We start from the raw sequence: 20,971 nt of genomic DNA on the forward strand, positions 1-20,971 counted from the left end.
TTTGAGATGGAGTCTAGCTCTGTCGCCCAGGCTGGAGTGCAGTGGCCAGATCTCAGCTCACTGCAAGCTCCGCCTCCCGGGTTCATGCCATTCTCCTGCCTCAGCCTCCCGAGTAGCTGGGACTACAGGCGCCCGCCACCTCGCCCGGCTAGTTTTTTGTATTTTTTAGTAGAGACGGGGTTTCACTGTGTTAGCCAGGATGATCTCGATCTCCTGACCTCATGATCCGCCCGTCTCGGCCTCCCAAAGTGCTGGGGAGAACTGATTATGATCTTTTCGCACTGTACATAGATTTGGGGGGCAATTTTCTGGATGAGGCTATTGGGAACCATTGAATGATACTGAGAGCTGGGAATGTCATGGAGAATGACTGGGAAATAATGTTCAACGGCTTAAGAGTTCGGCATTGTAATCCAGAAATTCCAGCATTGTTCGGACTCAAGACAATCAATATGCATTATAGAGTATTAGATCTGGAAGGGAAGATCATCCAAGATGGTATCATCATTTCCCAAATGAGAAAGGGGCAAGCTTTTGCAGAGCCCTTTCTATGTGCTAGACATTGGGTAGGCATCATCTCTATGTTCTTATTAAATCCTCATGAAGCCCCTTTCTGTAGCTGTGCAGGTTTTTCCAAATTTCTGGATGAAGAACTGAGGGTCTAGTTGGTAAGCAGCCTGTCAAAAGTCATACAGGGAGGGTGTGATAAGACTGGGACTGGAGTTAGGTCTCGGTCCCTTCAAAACCTATGGTCATTGCTGGTTTGGTTTTATAACCACGTTGCCTGTCTTCCACCACAAAGGTTTCAACTAAAAGAAATTCTTCCCTGGGGTTCACATATTGATTATGCAGTAGGGTTTGCAATCTGAGCCTGTAGAGTGTCCGTTGGTAGGACTGAAACATGTCTGGACATGTTTGGTGAGCAGGTAGGATAGACCCAGTAGGCCAACACCAGCAGGATGACATTGGAGAGTCAGGCATTCTTGGAGTGGCACCCCCTTTTAGTGGAGAATGAGCCTATGCCAGGAGCTGGGATATATGGGGAGGAGAGATTCCGAGGCCATGATGGCCATCCCTTGAATCCATATCCCATTTCAGGGATGCATATCTCTGTCCTAGGGAGGGGTCATTGTAGGTTAAAAGAGAAAGAAAGAACTCTTTCAAAAACATTGAAAGGAGCAGATGAAAGCATTACTGCCTGGGGACCCTTTTGGAGAATGTCATGGCACTCCAGCCTGGGCGACAGAGTGAGACTCTGTCTGAAAAAAGAAAGAAGAGAAGAAAGAAGGAAAGAAGGAAGGAAAGAAGAAAGAAAAAGAAAGAAAGAAAGAAAGAAAGAAAGAAAGAAAGAAAGAAAGAAAGAAGAGAGAGAGGAAGGAAGGAAGGAAGGAGAGAGAGAGGAAGGAAGGAAGGAAAGAAGGAAGGAAGGAAAGAGAGAGAGAGAAAGGAAGGAAGGAAGGTAGGAAGGAAGGGAAAGACTCTGTCACTGACGAACTGTGTCTTCCAGAAAATTATATATATTTTAAGAGTCAGCTTCCACATTTATAAAATGGAGGCGATAATGACACCTACGCCAGAGTTGCTTTTGAGACTATGAGATAATGCAGGTAAAGCCACTTATCTCAGTGTCTGGCACATGTAAGTGCTCAATATATTTAGTTATTACTGTTATTATGATTATTGATCCTGCAGGTACTTCCCCCAAATAAACACCACAGGCCAGACAGGTGTATTGAGGAGCCGGGTGTCTAAGGTGAGCCTAAAGTGAAAGGCAGAAAGAAAAATGGAGAGGCTGTTACAGAGTAGGGTTGATTTTCTGCTTTATACTTTTTTATATTTTCTAAATTTTCTTGAAGAACCATGTAGATGGTTTTGCAACATGAAAACTTTCAACAAATGTTATGTTAAAGGTCTTATAAATGCAAAAATGCATTCTAGTTAAAATGCTAGAGAACAGAACTGAAGGCCTGCCTCGGTGAACCTTCTGGATTCCCGTTTTGGAATGCTGTGAGGAGGAGCTGAGTAGGGAGGGGCCAGTCTGTGCTAATTCTCTGAGCTCTTGATCTCTGAGATCTTGAGTCTAATCACTTCGTATCCCTGGATTTCAGTTTTCCCATTAGCTCACTAACGTGTCTCTCAGTTCATAAACTCAATAATTCTGTCCACAAACAAACAAATTAATGGCATGCTTACATCTGTCGCCAACAGTCCTTCACTGTCATTGATACTGGCCACCGTGACCTCTCCTTGGCTTGGGAGGAAGGGATGCCAGAACGTGGGCACCTCTCCACCTGGTGCCCAGAGCTCCCAAGCTGGGTCAGCCAGGACTCAGGTAGTTCTACCCAAGCACCTGGTCCTGTTCCTACAACTCAGGGGATGCCCATAGGCTCCTTCTTCAGCTCTCTTCTTGGGACTACTCCATTCTTGACTACCTGCCTGGTTTTTATCCTGTTCTCTTATACCTGGATTCTTGAATCTTCATAATGCCTTTGAATTCTAACTGGTCGGATTGTTCTGTCTTTTTTTTTTTTTTTGCTTGTATTTTAGTAGATGCTACTTCTGAGATTTCTTGCCTGAGTTTCACGTATGGCTGACTACAGACAAATCTAGCTCACAGGTCCGGGCTCAGGCTCAGGCCTGGCTCTCTGGCTGCTAAAAGAACAACTCAGGGTCTAGGTGGCCCACTTTCTAGGAAGTGGGAGGTAAAATTTCATATGTGTGTTTGTGTGTATGCACCTGCTTCATACATTATCTGCTTAATTGGTCCTCAGCAACACTGCGAGCAAATTTGAGGACAAAAATATGTTTTCTTGCTTGTTCCCCTACAGCAATGGGTGAACTGAAATGTGGATGATACTTAGTAATGCCTCAATATTTTCTGAATGAACCCTAGGAAAAGTTAGTGAAGGATCAGTAAAGGCACGCGTGCATTGTAAGTGCTGGGTGTTAAGTATTTTTAGCTGCTTAATGGAAGACAATGGAAGTCATCCCTAGCCTGCAAATATTTGGAGGGTGGAAAGAGGACAAAATAATTAGAATGATTGTGACTTCTGGGTCAGGGCTAAGAGTAGAGGCCCATGAACTCAGTAAATGGGAATGAGAAGAGGGAATGCCTGAAGGTATCGGCTTTCACGTTAAGCTGGTATCAGGCCCAGTGCAATAACTAACTTGGTCCAGGCATGGGTAACATACCTCTGCCATGTAACATGTGCCCAGACCTTCTACAAGGAAGAGGAGTTTATCTGGGCACCGGGGAGGATACACATGCAGATTGGCAGTGCAAAGCACATATCCAACGAAACAAAAGTCAAGGCTCAGAGCCATGGTACTTGATAAATGTATCTACTTCCTCATCGATAACCATTTTATCTTTGAGGGGGGACAAAATACAAGTTTGAGACTATCCAACTACTAAGACGTGTGAAGTTTTAATGTACTTTTGCAACCATAGGCACAAATGATGGCTTCGCCTCTGAGTACTTGCTCCACTGGCCAGTGAAATAAAATAGAGGGTTGGATGTGTGTTTATTTCCAATGGGAAGTAAATGTCTTTTTGATTAAGCCAATCCTAAGTAAAAAGTTGAAGGATGGCACACATCCTTCAATGTCTTCAGTATGAATCTATTCCATCTTTTTTTTTTTTTTTTTTTTTTTTGAGACAGAGTTGCCTTCTGTTGCCCAGGCTGGAGTGCAGTGTTGCAATCTCAGCTCACTGCAACCTCCGCCTCCTGGGTTCAAGCAATTCTCCTGTCTCAGCCTCCCAAGTAGCTGGGATTACAGGCAGGCACCACCATGCTCAGCTAATTTTTTGTATTTTTAGTAGAGATGGGGTTTCGCCATGTTGGCCAGGCTGGTCTCGAACTCCTGGCCTCAAGTGATCCACCCACCTCAGCCTCCTAAAGTGCTGGGATTACAAGCGTGAGTCACCGTGTCCAGCCTATTTAAAATTTTTGAGCTCTTTTGCCTTCACTAGGTTTTCCATGCTCCCAATCCCTGCTGAGTTGGAAGAGGTCAAATCTGCTAACTTAATTCACACTAAGGTTTCCGTGGCTAGGTCAATAGATATGGCTTAATGGATGTTTACATTTTAAAATGTTTCCACACAGAGAGACCCATTTTAGCATAAAGTTGATCTCTAATTGTGGGATGTGAATCATGTGAGTGACTTCAGGATGCTGTGAGGTGACATCGCCTAGTTAGGGTAGGACGGCAAATCCTCCCTCTGCCGGAGCCAAACCAACACCTTCCTCAAAGTGTATCAAAATATTCCCAGTGGGTAGACGGATCTCAATCACTTGGTGGTAGAAAAAGTTCCCCGTATATTCTAGTTTATGGGGCAGTTTTTCATATTCAGTATTTCAGGAGAGGGTATGGTTTTGGGAGGATACTTGAAAATTGGGCTGGGTCTTACAAATCTTGAGGAGTTGTCATTCCTCACAGTCTTGGCATTTCCAAAGGCCTCCAGCAGCGGGTTGGCTTGGATGATCTGATCCTCCAGGGTTCCCTAATCACAAACAAGAAGAGGAAAAAGAGGGCTTTGGATGGTTTTCTAAAGCAGCTCCTTGGTGAATACAACTGTGGGTGCTCTGGGTAGGTTCAGGGAGAGGTGTCGACCAGCTCCACCTGGTGGTCAGTGCAGTACCTACACCCCCACCCCCACCAGACCTAAGGCGTCTTCAAGGTGCCATCCTAGGCAGGCTTTTATTAGCATAGCATCGAAGTGACTTCTGGTCATGCCAGGTTCTAGGCAGGAATATTACTCCCTCCATCAGAACATCCAGACTGTCTTTCTGATAACATTTCATTATAAATCAGAGATTTTAATAACACGTACCTCTGTCATTGCATGTAATATGACCCACCTAGTATCACAGATATTTGTGTTCAAAAGGAGATATAGAATGTGAGTAAAGCAAGTGATCCAAGAGATAATACAATAAAAACAGTGGTTCTCAAAAAGATTTTTTATGTACCAAAAAATATGCGAATGATTATTCAGAAATCCACTCTAGAAAGCAGAGTTTTCACCTTCACCCTTCTGGGCCCAGAAAAACTTAAAAAATACTGTCAAACCTAACGGTTCTCAAAGTGTGGTCCCTGGACCAGCAGCATGAACACTACCTGGGAATATGGGAGAAATGCCAGGTATGGTAGCTCACGCTTGTCATTAGCACTTTGGGAGGCTGAGGCAGGAGGATTACTTGAGGCCAACGGTCTGATACCAGCCTGGGCAACATAGTGAGATTCCATCTCTACAAAAAATAAAAAAATGAGCCAGGCATGGTGGTTCCTGTAGTACTAACTACACAGGAGGCTGAAGCAGGACGATCACTTGAGCCCAGGAGTTTGAGGTTACAGTGAGCTATGATGGTGTGCCATTGTACTCCAGCTTGGGTGACAGAGTGAGACCCTGTCTGTACAAAATAAAAAGGAAGAAAAATGCAAACTATGAGGCCCCACCCTAGATCTACACAATCAGGAATTCTGGGCCTGGGCTCTGCCGCCCTTTGTTAAGAATCCCTCCTGCTGATTCTGATGTGTACTCCAGTTTGAAAACCACTGGTGTAAACATTCTTTCTCCAGAGGAGGATGTGGCATTGGTCAAAGTCCCTCAGCAGTAGCTGATGGAGCTGGTGCCAGAACTCAAGTCCATTCTGGTGGAACCACTTCCTGTTTTGCTCCATGTGATACTGTGATATAATAGGAATGGTATATTTTGGTCTTTTTCTAGTTTCGTGGTACACAGCTCCTAAAACCCTTGGAATATCTGAAGGGATAAATGTCTTTGTGTGTGCTGATGAGATGATTGGTGGCTTTGGGGTCCTGGAAAGCTCAGGATGGGGGCTGGTTGCCAGGGAACCAACCATGTGATTAGAGGGTTGGAACTTTCAGTCCTATCCCTGACCCCGGGAAGGATAAAAGGGCTGGAGGTTGAGTCAGTCATCTATGGCCAGTGATTTAATGAATCATGCTCGTGTAATGGAGCCTCTGTAAAAACCCTACACAGAAGGCTTCAGAGAGGTTCCAGGTTGATGAACACCTGCGGGTGCTGGGAGGATGTCACCTGCAGAGACTATGCCCCTCCCCCATACCTTGCCCTAGACATCTTTTCCACTTGGCTTTTCAACTGCATCCTTTGTAACATCCTTTATAACAAACTGGCAAATGTAAGCAAAGTGTTTCTCTGAGTTCTGTGAACCGTTCTAGGTAATTAGCAAACCTGAGAAGGGGGTTGTGAGATTCCCCTGATGAATAGCTGCTTGGTTAGAAGTTCAGGAGGCCCGGACTAGTCCCTGGTATCTAAAGTGGGGGCAGTTTTGCAGGACAGAGCCCTTAACTTGTGGGATTTGATGCTTTCTCTAGGTAGTGAGTATCAGAATTGAATTGAATTGTAGGACACCCAGTTGGTGTCTGCAGAGAATTGGAGAATTGTTCGACATGGGAAAATCCCATACGTTTGATGTCAGATGTGTTCTGTGTGAGGATACAGAGAGGAAAGAAAGGGTTTTTCCTATTTGCCATCTCTGCTGAGTGCATACCCTGCATACACTTGGTGCTCATCCAGGCTTTAAATGACACTTATTCCAATAAGCCTCCAGATGCAGTGGCTGCTCACCTGCATTTTGCCTGGCTGTGTCTCCTTCTTCTTGTCCCCAGTAACTGCAATTGTTGCAAAATACTGGATGACACGCTTGGTGTTCACAGTCTTCCCAGCCCCGGATTCTCCGCTGCCAATTTAAAAGTAAATGGGATAAAGGAGAGGGGCATGGAGGGCACTGGTTTCCAGGACATGATGGTGCAAACAGGGGTTACTCACGTGATGAGGATAGACTGGTTGTCTCGATCTAGAAATGCAGAGGGAAGCAAAACAAAACAAATAAACAACAAACAGAACATTAAAATAAAGTAACACTGGGGGAGGCTGGAGAACATGGGCTCTAGTTAATGTCTTTGCCATTAACCAGTGGTGTGATTTGGGCATGTCTAATCTTCTCTGGGACAATTTAGACAGATTTCTCAAATGTGGAATGTGTAACATGACCAGCCTGGGAGGTAAATGATTCTCCGCTCACTGTGGTGAATCCCACAGTGTAGAAGTTACTCATGTTCGTAGATCTTTAACTCCCTGCTAGCACTTTTCCGTCATCCTTTTCCATAAAGAAAGCAAGTGTCAGGTTCAGACCTTGTGGGACCACAGCTTTTCATTAACATTTATAGATGCTGATTGGTTTTATTGCATTTTTCTTTTACCTTGACCTTCTACTTGTGAAAAGTGATACTGGTTTTTCACTTACAATAGAGCATGGTTTGAACTGTGTCCCCCTAAAATTCATATATTGAATTTCTAACCCCTAGTACCTCAGAACGTGACCTTATTTGGACATAAGATGCAAGGTATTTAGTCAAGATGAGGTCATGCTGGAGTAGGGCAACCCCCTGATCTAATGTGACTGGTATCCTTATAAACAGAAGAAATTTGGAGACACACAAGCACACAGGGAGAATGTCATATGAAGATTAAGGCAGGAATCAGGGTGATGTTTCTATAAATCAAAAACAACAAAGATTTCTGCTAGCAAACCATAGAAGCTGGGAGAGAGGCATGGGCCAGATTCTCTCTCAGCGTCCTCACACGAACCAATCCCGCTGACACCTTGACCTCAGACTTCTATCGTCTAGGACTGTGAGACAGTACATTTCTATTGCGTAAGCCCCCCAGTCTGTGATACTCTGTTACAGCAGCTGTAGCAAACTAATAGAAATTGTGGTATTAGTCTTCCCTTTAAAATTAATGTAACATTAATTGATTTCAAGAAAAATATTAAGTTTGCAGACATGACAAGGAATGTGATTGTGAGAAAGAAATGACAGAAGTTTGGGCACCATTGCATTAGATGATTTTTAAGCATCTATAGGTCTCAGATGTGTGCTTCTTTTTTTTTTTTTTTTTTTTTTTGAGATGGAGTTTCACTCTTGTTGCCCAGGCTGAAGTGCAGTGGTGAGATCTCAGTTCACCACAACCTCCTCTTCCCAGGTGCAAGCAATTCTCCCGCCTCAGCCTCCTGAGTAGCTGGGATTACAGGTGCCCACTACCACGCCTGGCTCATTTTTTATATTTTTACTAGAGACAGGGTTTCATCATGTTGGCCAGGCTGGCCCCGAACTCCTGACCTCAGGTGATCCACCTGCCTCGGCCTCCCAAAGTGCTAGGATTACAGGCGTCAGCCACTGCGCCCAGCCTTGCTTCTACTTCTAGTATCTGTTCCAAGTCAAGTCAGGTGAAGGCTGAACAGACAGACTTGATATTAGGCATCATGGCATGACGGTGTTACCATGTCTCTACTCCCCAGGTCGTTCTGGAAATTTAAGGAGTTGATAGGGAGACCGAGTTTGGGGAAGAAGGCAGGAAAACTGCTTTACCCATTTCTCTGAGTGGCTACCAATATAGTTTCTCTTCAAAGTACACCTGGATTGGGAGTTCCCTGGGGACAAAGGTAGGGCATCTCGTTGCATTCCACCTTCTCCCAAATAAGCATGAGCTCAGTGTAGCTTCAGCCATAACCACAGGCCTTGTCATGCACTGTGACTGGCAATGGAAGATGTACCCCTTGCTTTTCATCCCCAAATCATTGGACTCTCCGAAGATCACTTTGATTATTGCACCATTCAGATGACCAATGCCCCACCAAAAGCTTGAAAAATTAACTAAGGATGGCTTCAAAAAATGTGAATCAAAGAAATTACTCACCAGTCAGCATAAACTGATAGGCATTGTCAGAGATGGAGAAGATGTGGGGTGGAGCCTCCTGGCGCTTTTTGCCTCTGTAGGCAGCCACCACCTCAGGGTTGTACACTGGCAGCCACTTGTAGGGGTTGACGGTGACACAGAAGAGGCCTGAGTAGGTCTGGGAAAATCAGAACATTTATCATTTGGATCTTGTTTTTACTCAGAGAGAGATATGAAATAAAAAGGTGTTTACAGACACTCACGTAGATCATCCAGGCTGCGTAGCGCTCTTTGAGGTTGTACAGCACGGCAGGTTCATGCAGGTGAGTCATCATGGCCATATCCTCGATCTTGTCAAATTTGGGAGGGTTCATGGGGAAGACCTGCTCATTGTTCAGAGTGAGCGTCTGGGTATTGAGAGGAAAAGCAGGTAATAAATGGGTGAGCCAAGTGCCTGCATTGCACTTTACTGGTGTGGCGGAAGTAGTGAGATATTGTGGAGTAATTACCCCATTGTGATGGATAATTTTGTGGATCCTTTCCATGACCAGACATGATCCATAAATAACAGTTCTTGAAGAATCTGTTTCTAAAACTACGTGACCAATTCTGGTCTGATCCCCCCCGTCATCCTGTTATCAGGTGTACCAGGAGTGGGTTACAGGTGTGCAGAGCTTTGGAGCCCTTGGGCCCAAAGGCCAGGTTGCCTCTGTTTACCTTATTGACTGCGAGTGCTGTGATGAGACAAAGGTTGGAAGGTTACAAAGAACTGCTCCCAAGTGTTCTGTGCTTTTCCACCTCAATATCTCTGCTCATGAGGGTTCCTTCAGCTCGAATGTCTTCATGAAAATTTAGTTTAGAAACTTTCAAAGCTCATATCTAGCACCACCCCTTCCACGACCCATCTCCTCTCTCCCCTATTGCTTCAAGGCTCCCATAATTATTTGTACCTCTGCTCTAATAGTTCAAACATTTGGGGGTGCATCATGGTTCTTTGCTGAATATTTTCAGAAAATTATTTATTTATTTTTTTCCCTTCTGTGTGTTTTTCCCACCTTTCTCCCCCATTCAAGCTGGCTCTGTACTCCATGGCTCAGGAAAGATAGAAAATAGGTCAAGAAAAGGAAAAGAGCTTGTAATACTTCCTGGATTTTGATTTCCAAAAGCCTAAGTCCTTAGGAAAACTTTGAAGGTTTCACAGAAAAGGTAAACAGAAGGAGTTTCGCTGGTACAGACCAAATTTTTTGAGGAAGGGAGGCATTTCCACTCCACCACCCCAGACTAGAAAAAGAGAGACAGACACCCCAGGTAGCCAAAGGGGAGGCAGAAAAGTCTATGTAGCCTGAACCTCTAAGAACTGGGGTTTATTTCTTTTCTTTTCTTTCTTTCTTTCTTTTTTTTTTTTTTTAGGAGTCTCACTCTGTTGTCCAGGCTGGAGTGCAGTGGCATGATCTCGGCTCACTGCAAGCTCTGCCTCCCGGGTTTACGCCATTCTCCTGCCTCAGCCTCCTGAGTAGCTGGGACTACAGGTGCCCGCCACCACGCCCGGCTAATTTTTTGTATTTTTAGTAGAGACGGGGTTTCACTGTGTTAGCCAGGATGGTCTCGATCTCCTGACCTCATGATCTGCCCGCCTCAGCCTCCCAAAGTGTGGGGATTACAGGCGTGAGCCACGGTGCCTGGCCAGACTGGGGCTTATTTCTTAATAGATCCTCCAGGGAGGCTGTGAGTCCCCATTGTGGTGCTGTGTAAGGTTCTGAAAACGTGACACATCCCTGAGGCGGTTGGTGGTGGAGTAACCCCAAGAGTGACTGAAAAAAATTTGTCCCAGCCCACTGAAAAGGGGCCAGAATCAGAGGCTAAGTTTAATAACTTATTAATAAGTTTAATAAAAGCAAGGTCTGTCTCATATGCCTGAGTTTGTGAAATGAGATTCATACCTGCCATATACATCTTTGGGAAACTCTGGGAAAGCATTTGCAGAGGTATGCTTATATCTGCAAAGCAATCAATGCTAGGACCTAGACCTGGTGGATGCCCAGTAAGTACTGAATGGTACATGATAATTCTCCACATTAAACGCGTCAATGGCTCCAGAGCTTCCTCTGTAGGAGCCACTCTACAGCCCAGAGAGGTATAATTGGTCGGCCCATCCAGTTATCAGCCTTTTCCTTACATAGCCCAACCTTTTGTGCCCTCACCTGCTGTCTTCCTTTAAAGCAAACACAACAAAACCCCTCAAAGCCCAAGTCCTTGGAGAAGGAAAAGGGCAAGAGTGAAGACGCATGCAATAGCAGCTTTCACCTGCTAGTTCACCGCAGAGCAGATAAACTAAGTTTTGTTCTATCTTCAGATTCCAAAGGACCAGCATGCAATTTCTAATATTCTACTCCAAAGAAAAATGAGCATGTCCGTATTATCGAAGACATCTGCAATCAACACTCACCCGGTCATCGAGGGTCTTGACTATGACTTTGTCATTTTCCCTACTCTGGATCATGCCTTTCACATACATTTCCTTATCATCTGCTACAAAGCAGGCTTTCTTGGAATCGAATGGACGATTCTGAGCCTCGATTCTCTCCTTCTCTGGTTTCCGGAGGTAGGGAGCTGCTTCTCCAAAAATGGCCATTTCTGCATCAGAGCTCATGGCTGCAGAGGGCTGGGAAGACCAGAGGGACTGCTGAGTCTTGTACTTGGGTGACTACTGAAGCTGCAGGGCCCCAACCCTTATTCCATTCAAACAGGCGGCCAGATTCAAAGGCTCCTAGATTGAACATAGGTCCTGAGGGACCTATGGCCAGGTCTAGGAGCTTCAAGTGTGCAAGCGAGAATAAGCTAAAGGGGATATTTTATTCTAACAAAAAAGTATGAAGGTTGTTTTTTTATCCTCTGAGTGTCGATTTTGGGAGTATTTTAGTTTAGTCCCATGTGTGCATGTCTGAATCAATTAGAGCCAAGGTGAACCCAATAAAAGAGGCTTCAGGAAGTACTTTCTTTCCTTTTTTTTTTTTTTTTTTTTTTTTTTTTTTTTTTTTGAGACAGAGTTTTGCTCTTATTGCCTGGGCTGGAGTGCAATGGCTCCAGGTTGCAATCTTGGCTCTGCAACCTCTGCCTCCCAGGTTCAGGTGATTCTCCTGCCTCAGCCTCCTGAGTAGCTGGGAATACAGGTGCCTGCCACCACACCCAGCTAATTTTTTTATATTTTTAGTAGAGAGGGGATTTCACCATGTTGGCCAGGCTGGTCTTGAACTCCTGACCTCAGGCGATCTGCCCGCCTCGACCGCCCAAAGTGCTGGGATTACAGGCATGAGCCACTGCGTCCGGCCTAGGAAGCACTTTCTAAATCGCTCATCGTGTTTGAGCCTGTGATCTCTGTGTCGTTCTAAAATCTTAAGAATATTTGAAAATTGTCATTGGAATGCTGATAATTCTTTTTTTTTTTTTTTTTTTTTTCTGAGTGGGAGTCTTGCTCTGTCACCCAGCCTGGAGTGCAGTGGCCGGATCTCAGCTCACTGCAAGCTCCGCCTCCCTGGTTTACGCCATTCTCCTGCCTCAGCCTCCCCAGTAGCTGGGACTACAGGCGCCCACCACCTCGCCCGGCTAGTTTTTTGTATTTTTTTTTAGTAGAGACGGGGTTTCACCTGGTTAGCCAGGATGGTCTTGATCTCCTGACCTCGTGATCCGCCCGTCTCGGCCTCCCAAAGTGCTGGGATTACAGGCTTGAGCCACCGCACCCGGCCAGATAATTCTTATTAGACTTTTCGGTTAGCCCCATGAAAAGTGAATGACTTGAACATGAAGATTTGTCACATTTGTTTAAATAACAAGATGATGGGAGGCAAAATGGCCCAGGGCGATGATCCCAAACTTTAACATGCCAGAATCCCCTTGAGGGGTTGTTAAAGCACAGATTACGGGCCCCATCCCAATAGTTTCTGATTCAGCAAGTCTGAAGTGAAGCCTAAAAATGGGCATTTCTAGCAAGTTCTCAGGTGATGCAGATACTGCTGATCCAGGGACCACACTGAGGGTGGCTGGCATAGTGCCTTCCTGTTCTCAGAGTGGTGCTTGAAATGTAGCAGCTTCAGGCAGGACTTCATTAAGAAATTCAGAACCTCAGACCTACCCAAGACCCACCCACCTGACCTCAGGTGATCTGCCCACCTCGGCCTCCCAAAGTGCTGGGATTATAAGTGTGAGCCACTGTGCCTGGCCAACATAAATATTTTAATAAAAATTACCATATTTTCCAAAACAAAAAAAATTAGTGAGAAGGATAATGTTGTTTTTCATTTTTTTGCAAATCTCTTTACTGTCTCCTTAATGAAAGACTGTTGGATTCTCATATCTGCTTCTGTATTCATGCCATTGCTATATGTTTGGTGAGAGTAAATATAAAATATTTAGCTATGTAATTCAGAAAAGGCAAGAGTATTTTAGTCACCTTTTGACATAATTGTGAATTTTCTTCTTACTCTACCAAAGCTTGACAAGTGGTAGTTTCTTAAAGGCTAGTTGCAATGTGGAATCTGAAGCCATATCAATAAACATTTCATACTCCATTACATTATAATCCACTAGTCTGTCTTGCATTTTGAGTGGATCTCATATGTGGGCTTCTTTTCCCATATGTGGACTTCCCATATGTGGTTGTTTGGAAAACACTGGTTCACTGAATTATATAGTACTTCCAAATGTGGACACATTTTCTTACGCAATATAAAAAAATTACAGTCATTAATATCACCACCATGATATCATTTGAAAATTCTTTCAGTACTAGGAAGCTGTCAAGCTAATGGTGGCAAATACATGTTTTCTCGTTTATATTTGATACACGAGAATGATATAAATGATATAAATACATTCTCATTTATATTTGAAGGCTCAAAGTTGTGATTTATAACAAATGCTGTCAGTTTTTCCTCAAGATGACAACTACATTGTCCCTTTTGGAGAACATGTTTGCCAAATACCCAAGTCTGAATAACCATAGCTTCTCTGCTAGTTGGTCTTTTAAATTAAAATGGTGCTTTGTGAATGAAGTGGCTAGTTCAGCTTGCAACTCACACAAATGCACGTGTGCTTTTCCAGGAGACAACCATCAAACTTTGGTGGACTTCCCATTTCATCACATAAAATTATTAATGAAACTTTTTAGTGCAAGTGTATGGTAGTGAAGAATACAGTAATTACTAATGCAGTTTGGTGTCGTGCCTTGATTTGTAATAAGGTACCAGCCATTTATTCATCCTTGCTTTTGCATCACTCATGCAGTGAAAATGGCAAATAACAGCTGGGTATTATTGTGAAATTGTTTTAGCCTCACGTACCTCCTAAAAAGTTCTTGGGATTCTACAAGGACCCACAGACCACACTTTGAGAATGACTGCCCTATTGCATAAGGGAATCCTGACTGGTTACAGGTTTACAACATTATAATATGTAGCTTGACTTAGCGTTAAGCATGATACCCAAAAGTGTTGGAAGATGATTTACATCAAAACCGTCTGTAACATAATCTCTGTGACTGGGACCAGGGAAACTAATTTTTTGATAAGAGCCTCAGAGAGATGTTTGCGAACCACTGGTTTAAAGCATTACTTTTATGAAACTAGTCTGCTTTTCCAAAGCCAAAACCACGGCACAGTCTCATTGCTTGTACACAAAATAATTTTAGGCAAATATTTCTTAATTTAATATTTGTATGCTTTTTTAAAAGCCTATTACCTTATTTTATCAAAACATGCCATCAATGATAAGTTCCACAAATAAAGAAAAAAATGCAGCTAATTTAAACTGCAATGCTCCTTTCTATAGATTGTGATATGCATCCTCATTTCACAGAGAAACTTGTAAAAAATGTACAAAAATCAGAATTGATAGAAATAAGGTAATATTTGCTTAACGTTTAGGAAGTGTGCTACATCCATGTATTCTATGATATCAATGAGTGTTTCTCAAACATAAATGGGCATATGAATCCTGCTGTGAATATTCACTAGGTCTGGGGTTGGGTTTGAGCTTTTAAATAAATATCTTACAAATTTCTCAGCTAATGCTGATATAGCAAGAACATAGGTAGCTTTAAAAACAAATAAGAAAAAAATGAATCAATGTAAATAAAAATATTAAGCAAATTGACAGTATTGGTGTTAACATGGCTATTGCAAAACTTGCGATGGCAATAGAAGAATAAAGTCTGAAGTCAGGGAAAGGCTGCCATAACTGATAATTGAGCCATATTTTTAGTCCTCCTAGAAAAACAAGGTTTTTCCATCTGGGCCTCACTGCCAGTCTTCAAGTAGAGATTTTTCTCCCTTCATTTACTCTAACCGTGACTCAGAACCCAGTATCTACTAGTAGTATTACCTAGCTGATGCTTGAGTTATCCCTTCATATTCCTGCAATGGTGCATCTAACCTAGTTGAATATTTTTAGGCACAACTCTTTTGTCTTTGGAGCAGGTTTCATAGGCCAAAAATTCTTCTTGCTTTAAATTAAAATCTCGCTCTCTGTAATTTCAGGACAATAGTTTCTCATTCCACCCCTTGGTAACAGCAGAACGAGTTCAAACCTTCCTCCGTGACAACTCTTCACCCTTTCGATGGCTGCTCTGTGTCCTGCTTAGCTTTATCTTCTCCATGCTAAATACCCTCAGCGTCATTTGCTTCTTCTATGATGTCCTTCTGAATCCCTTACCATCTTGGTCACTCTTCCCTGAACCCACTACTGTTAATCTCTTACAGTGTGATATCCAAACCACATGTCACCCTCTGCTGGAGCGTGCCCTCACCTCTGTTGACCTAGGTGTCATGCCTGAGGTGGTGATTGCCTGTTGGCAGCCACGTCTCACACTGCTGACGCGCCACGCCCTTTCGAGCAAAGCCCTTCAATCCTCTCCGTGCACGCAGTTGCTAAGTCAGATCTTCTCCCTATATTTATGCAACTGGGAGTTGGGACCCAAGGGAAGACCACTCATTTTTGACTGATAAACTTCACCTTGTTAGATCTGATCCAAGTCTCTAGGCATGACTCATGCTGCCCACTGAGCACCACCCTCAAGAGTTTCCTTAATTAGCCTCTTCTCTGTTCCAAGAGCAGGACCTGCTTCCAGCGTTGCATAGCTGTGCCCCTCCAACCACCTCTGTTCCTGTCTTTAAGCACCTTCTAACTGAGATGACCACCCCCGCCTGCCTAATCTCCATCACCCACTTCTGAGGGTTCCTCTCTCTCTGTTTACCCTCTGTGTACCATGACACTACTCTCAACTTTCATCCCTCTCCTGGGAATTTCACCACTACTGTGTCTTGTCAGCAATGATGTGGTCATGAGTCAATGACACCTTGCCTTTTTTGGTCCCAATGCATCTAGAATTACCTCTAATAAGCACACATTTTAAGGGGATAGGGTTTTTATTACCACACCGGGCATAGGATTGAACGGATGCCTCCCCATTCCTTCAGTATTACGCATGAGGGAAGGTGCAGCTGTGCGGATTCAGGGGTGCAGCGTCTGCTCAAGGAGTAGTAAAGTTAGCCTGTGTGTGAAAACTGCATCTGGATCCTATGAACATCATGTTCTGGGCCAACTAAGTACTGTATATTGACTTGGAGCTTGTATGTCAAAATTCTGCATCATATTTTGTACATTTTGGTGTAATGAGCAAATACGAGAAGCCATTCTTCCTTTGGTAAAACCTGTATATATTTTAAAATCTATGGTTAAGAATAGTTGAGTTATTGGTTTCAAATTCATCAATTTCATCTTCTCATGAGTGTAGCAAGAATGAGAACGTGTAAAATAATGTTGGCTAATTTCAATGATTGCATTCATGATCAAGCTGAAAATAACCCTTACCTTCTTGGTTCCCAAGTGATGGTCAGTGTCCTTCAGGAATAAAGCGTCTTCCTGGGGATAATTTGAGAAACAAAAACCAAACCAAAAAAAAAAAAAACAAAAAAAACCCGAATGAGCTACAAAGAGTTTAAATAAATATAGAAACTATATTTGTTCCAGTATATCTACCTTAAATAGAAACACAGTAGATGGTGTGGAATGAAATAAACTTGCTGTTTCGAATTTTTACTTATCATTATTCTTCAAGTAGTTGGTTAATTACAATATTTAATTAATACTCTCTTGAGAAACTTCTGTGTGTACAATGTACTGTGTCAGCTCCTTAAGAAGAAAGTACAGTATCTTCCCTATAGGAATGCAAAAGTTAGTAAGGGATAGGAGAATGCTCGAATGTCTTTGAACAGGATTAAGACAAAATTTTAAGGAGTCTAAACAAACTACTATAGGAACTTAGAGAAACTGCTTGTGACTGGGGGTATGTGAGGGGTCAGGGAAGAAAGAAAGTAGAGAGAGGAATGCTCCAGATTGCAGCTCGGATGCTTAGGGGCAGTCACCTTTTTTTGGCAATAAGAGAAAAGTTATAAATTGTGGACAAAGACTTCTTTATTCTCTTCAATGCTCTAAATTCCCCCTGCAGATGATGAAGGTAGGGCAGCTGAAAAGTCACCTGGGACTAAGGGAGCTGAGTTCTAGGAGTTTATAAACTATGTGGCTATCTCAAGGAGGAACGAGTGTCTGAAAAATTTTCAATATCAAATGTAATTTAAGCAAACGTCCTATGTACCATTCAGTGCTTTTATGGAGCCAGGGGAACATTTCATGAAGCCCCCATTTAGGCAGGAACAGACACTTAGGATTTGGTTTACTATCCTTGTTGCCTCCTTCCTTCTCCGTCTTTAATGCATCTTAAATAATCTCCAACTGTATTGTAAAATTCTCAAAAATTTCTTAAAAAATTAAAGTATTACATACTGTATTCTGAATCTCAGTTTAAAAAAATATGGAGGCAGAGCTACAGAAATTCTAATATCAGTTCTGTTAAGTAGCTGGTATGCTTTCTTTGGGCTTCTGTTTCCTTCTGTAAAATGAATCAGATGCATCAGAAAATCTCCAAGGTTCCTTTCAGCCCTATGAGTCTATCACAGAAAGTACCCCAGTAGAGATGATGGCCTGAATTCAAAGCATCAGAAGTCTCTGAGGGATGCTATTGCACTGTCAGACTCAATCCAGTCCCAAGTCTATAAAATATGCCATGTGAGAACAGTCTGCCAACCAGTCAATTCAAATCAGACTATGACACATTGTAAGATGGGTAAGATGCTGGAGATCATTTCTTCCCACAACCATTTTTCAGAAATCCTGACATGGGAAACAAATTAAATAACCACAAACATGTCAAATAATAGCTTAAGCAACCACAGAAGAGATACCACAAGTTACCATGTTAATTTGCTAACTGAACAGTATAACACTGACCTGAATAATCAGAGGAGGAATCATGCATTATATTCAGTTTTGTTCTGCAGGTGAATATTTTTTGTCTTATAACTGCTTATATTCTTGTCTTTTCACCCCTTGTAAAAGTTTCTTTCTTTCTTTCTTTCTTTCTTTCTTTTTTTTTTTTTTTTTTTGAGACGGAGTTTTGCTCTTGTTGCCCAGGCTGGAGTGCAATGGCACAATCTCGGCTCACCACAACCTCCACCTCCCAGGTTCAAGCGAATCTCCTGCCTCAGCCTCCCTAGTAGCTGGGATTACAGGCATGCACCACCATGCCTGGCTAATTTTGTATTTTTAGTAGAGACGGGGTTTCTCCATGTTGGTCAGGCTGGTCTCGAACTCCCGACCTCAGGTGATCCACCCGCCTCGGCCTCCCAAAGTGCTGGGATTACAGGCATGAGCCACCATGCCCGGTGTGTAAAAATTTCTTGAAAGGCAGTTGTCTTGTCTTTCCATTTTGTCTCCAACCTTGTCCACACAAGACCTTGCACTTAGTAGGCCCTCCGTAAAGACTGCTTTGTTGTCTACCCCCCTTGACTGGTAACCTGATCAGGTGCAACTATAGCTACATGGAGCAAAAAAGTGGGCACTGGTGAGCACTTACCTAGAGATGCTGCGGTCACAGCAATTTCGGGAGTGTGACCCCCCAGCTCTCTTTATACTCCCAAATCTGCCAGCCCAGCACTCTAACTTGGCTATATTTGGGGGATCACCATTTACTTGTTAGATGTAAATGTGTCGTAGCCCTGATCTCTCACTCTTGTTAAGTTACTTGGATAAATGACCAGCGGAGGCTGTATAATGCCAAGTCAGCTGTGTAGGGATTTTGACGTTGGACACAGATCTTTGAGACTTAGAGAGTCCTAGGGGCTGAGTGGAACTGGAGCAGAGTGTGCTAAGAAGGTCACTGAAGGGCAGAACCACAGGATGCTCTGTCAAGCAATGGGTGATCAAGAGTGTGGACAGTAACTACACCTCATTTACCCGGTACTGGTATGGGATGGTGTGCTCCTCGTCTCAGAAATCTCTGGAAATTTAAGGTTGACCTTTTAACACGTCCAGTCTTATTTACGTATTTGTTCGTTTAAAAATCTACTGGAAGAAAAGTTTTCCAGAATGTATTTTACAGTATCCTGCTCTGTGTAACCTACTATCTTGAATAGAATTTAAGCTTTTCTTGATCACTGCGGGGTTCTGGGAGATGATATAATAAAGTCATCAAGGATCTGGTTCTTAGTGGGCCATGCCTGCCCTAATTGTTCCTGCTGTGAATTTTTGTGTCTACTTTTATTTATTATTATTATTATTGAGACAGAGTCTTGCTCTGTCTTCTAGGCTGGAGTGCAGTGGCGTGATCTCAGCTCACTGCAACCTCCGTTTCCCGGGTTCAAGCAATTCTCTTGTCTCAGCCACCCGAGTAGCTGGGATTATAAGCATGTGCCACCACGCCTGGCTAATTTTTATATTTTTAGTAGAGACGGGGTTTCACCATGTTGGTCAGGCTGGTCTCGAACTCCTGACCTCAAGTGATCCTCCCGCCTCGGCCTCCCAAAGTGCTGGGATTACAAGTATGAGCCACCGCACTCGGCTTTACTTTTTAGATTTTCTATCTTTGCCTTCATGGCCAGCCTTTCAGGTGTAATTTCTTTCTGTGGTAAGTTTGTCTTTACTAGCCTGATTTTGTATTATCAATTGGAAAAGAGATGACAAAATTAAGATCAGGCTAAAGTAAGAGTAAATAAGTTCTGAAGGCAGCTTTAGTGAGTTCTAATGAAAATACGTGGTCTTTGTGACAATTCTTACGGTTCCTTAGGATACTTTTTTTTGCTAAGATATAAGTGATGTTTGACTATGTAGGAACAACTGTACATGTAGAAGTTAGAGCCATTTACTGCAATCCAGTGCGATCTGTTTAAATTGTATATAATCAGTGTTTGCTGAATCAAAGGTTCCTTAATCAGTCTTCAGTGGGTAGAATTTCATGTAGATGGGACATTTCCAAAAGACAGTTTGCATTAATCAAAGTGAATTTTTGACCAGAGGAGGAGTAGGTAGAGATAGGACCTTCACAAAGTATTTTCTTTCCTTTTCTTTCTCTCTTTTCTTTTCTTTTTCTTTTTTCTTTTCTTTTCTTTTCTTTTTTTCTTTGACAGCTTTGCTCTTGTTGCTGAGGCTGGATTGCAATGGCACGACCTTGACTCACCACAACCTCCACCTCCCGGGTTCGAGCAATTCTCCTGCCTCAGCCTCCCAAGTAGCTGGGATTACAGGCGTGCTCCACCACACCCAGATAATTTTGTATTTTTAGTAGAGATGGGATTTCACCATGTTGGTCAGGCTGGTCCTGAACTCCCGACCTCAGGTGATCCACCTGCCTCAGCCTCCCAAAGTGCTGGGATTACAGGCGTGAACCACCGCGCCCGGCCTTCACAAAGTATTTTCTAAAGTAGATTTGAAAGAATGCAGATTGGGAGGGTCCCTGTGAAATAAATGGTCCTGTGGTTAAATGAATTTAAGAAATGTGTTAAGCTCTATTCCCTCCTGTTAGAGATTCATCATAAATATGAGCATATTAAGGGATGTGAGAAGCTTTTCAGTAAAGAAATATAAATACCTTTTTTTTTTTTTTTTAGACCCGGAACTTCCCTAGGTGATTTGATGTTGGAACACCAACTTATTTATTTTCTGTTCCAGAAAACAAGAGAGGAAGGCTGAAGGACATAATCCATAGCAAAGTTCTGGCCCAGAAGAAAGCAATAGAGAATGATCAGGCATAAGCACAGTTGCTTTTATTTGAAGTGCTGCCTTTTGCATGTAGCAGATGCTCAGTAAATGTTCATTCTGGTGAATAAATGAATCAAGATGACTCGTAGGGGAGTCATC

At 43.0% G+C, this 20,971-nt stretch overlaps 1 protein-coding gene across 1 annotated transcript in view; it reads right to left on the bottom strand.

Moving 5' to 3' along the window:
* The window catches only part of MYH13 (myosin heavy chain 13), a 78,706-nt gene that overhangs the window by 50,143 nt on the left and 7,592 nt on the right, over window positions 1-20,971 (bottom strand). The window contains exons 2-10 of the mRNA XM_031657224.1: window positions 16,592-16,642; window positions 11,175-11,390; window positions 8,992-9,135; window positions 8,750-8,906; window positions 6,818-6,845; window positions 6,617-6,728; window positions 4,389-4,504; window positions 3,193-3,221; window positions 2,194-2,327 (exon numbers count right to left, since the gene is read on the bottom strand). Coding sequence (XP_031513084.1) covers window positions 2,194-2,327; window positions 3,193-3,221; window positions 4,389-4,504; window positions 6,617-6,728; window positions 6,818-6,845; window positions 8,750-8,906; window positions 8,992-9,135; window positions 11,175-11,378 — 924 coding nt within the window. The 5' untranslated portion in view covers window positions 11,379-11,390; window positions 16,592-16,642. The remainder of the gene's footprint in view (window positions 1-2,193; window positions 2,328-3,192; window positions 3,222-4,388; window positions 4,505-6,616; window positions 6,729-6,817; window positions 6,846-8,749; window positions 8,907-8,991; window positions 9,136-11,174; window positions 11,391-16,591; window positions 16,643-20,971) is intronic.

This window comes from Papio anubis, chromosome 17, assembly GCF_008728515.1.
Source record: "Papio anubis isolate 15944 chromosome 17, Panubis1.0, whole genome shotgun sequence".
Classification (NCBI taxonomy): Eukaryota; Metazoa; Chordata; class Mammalia; order Primates; family Cercopithecidae; genus Papio; species Papio anubis.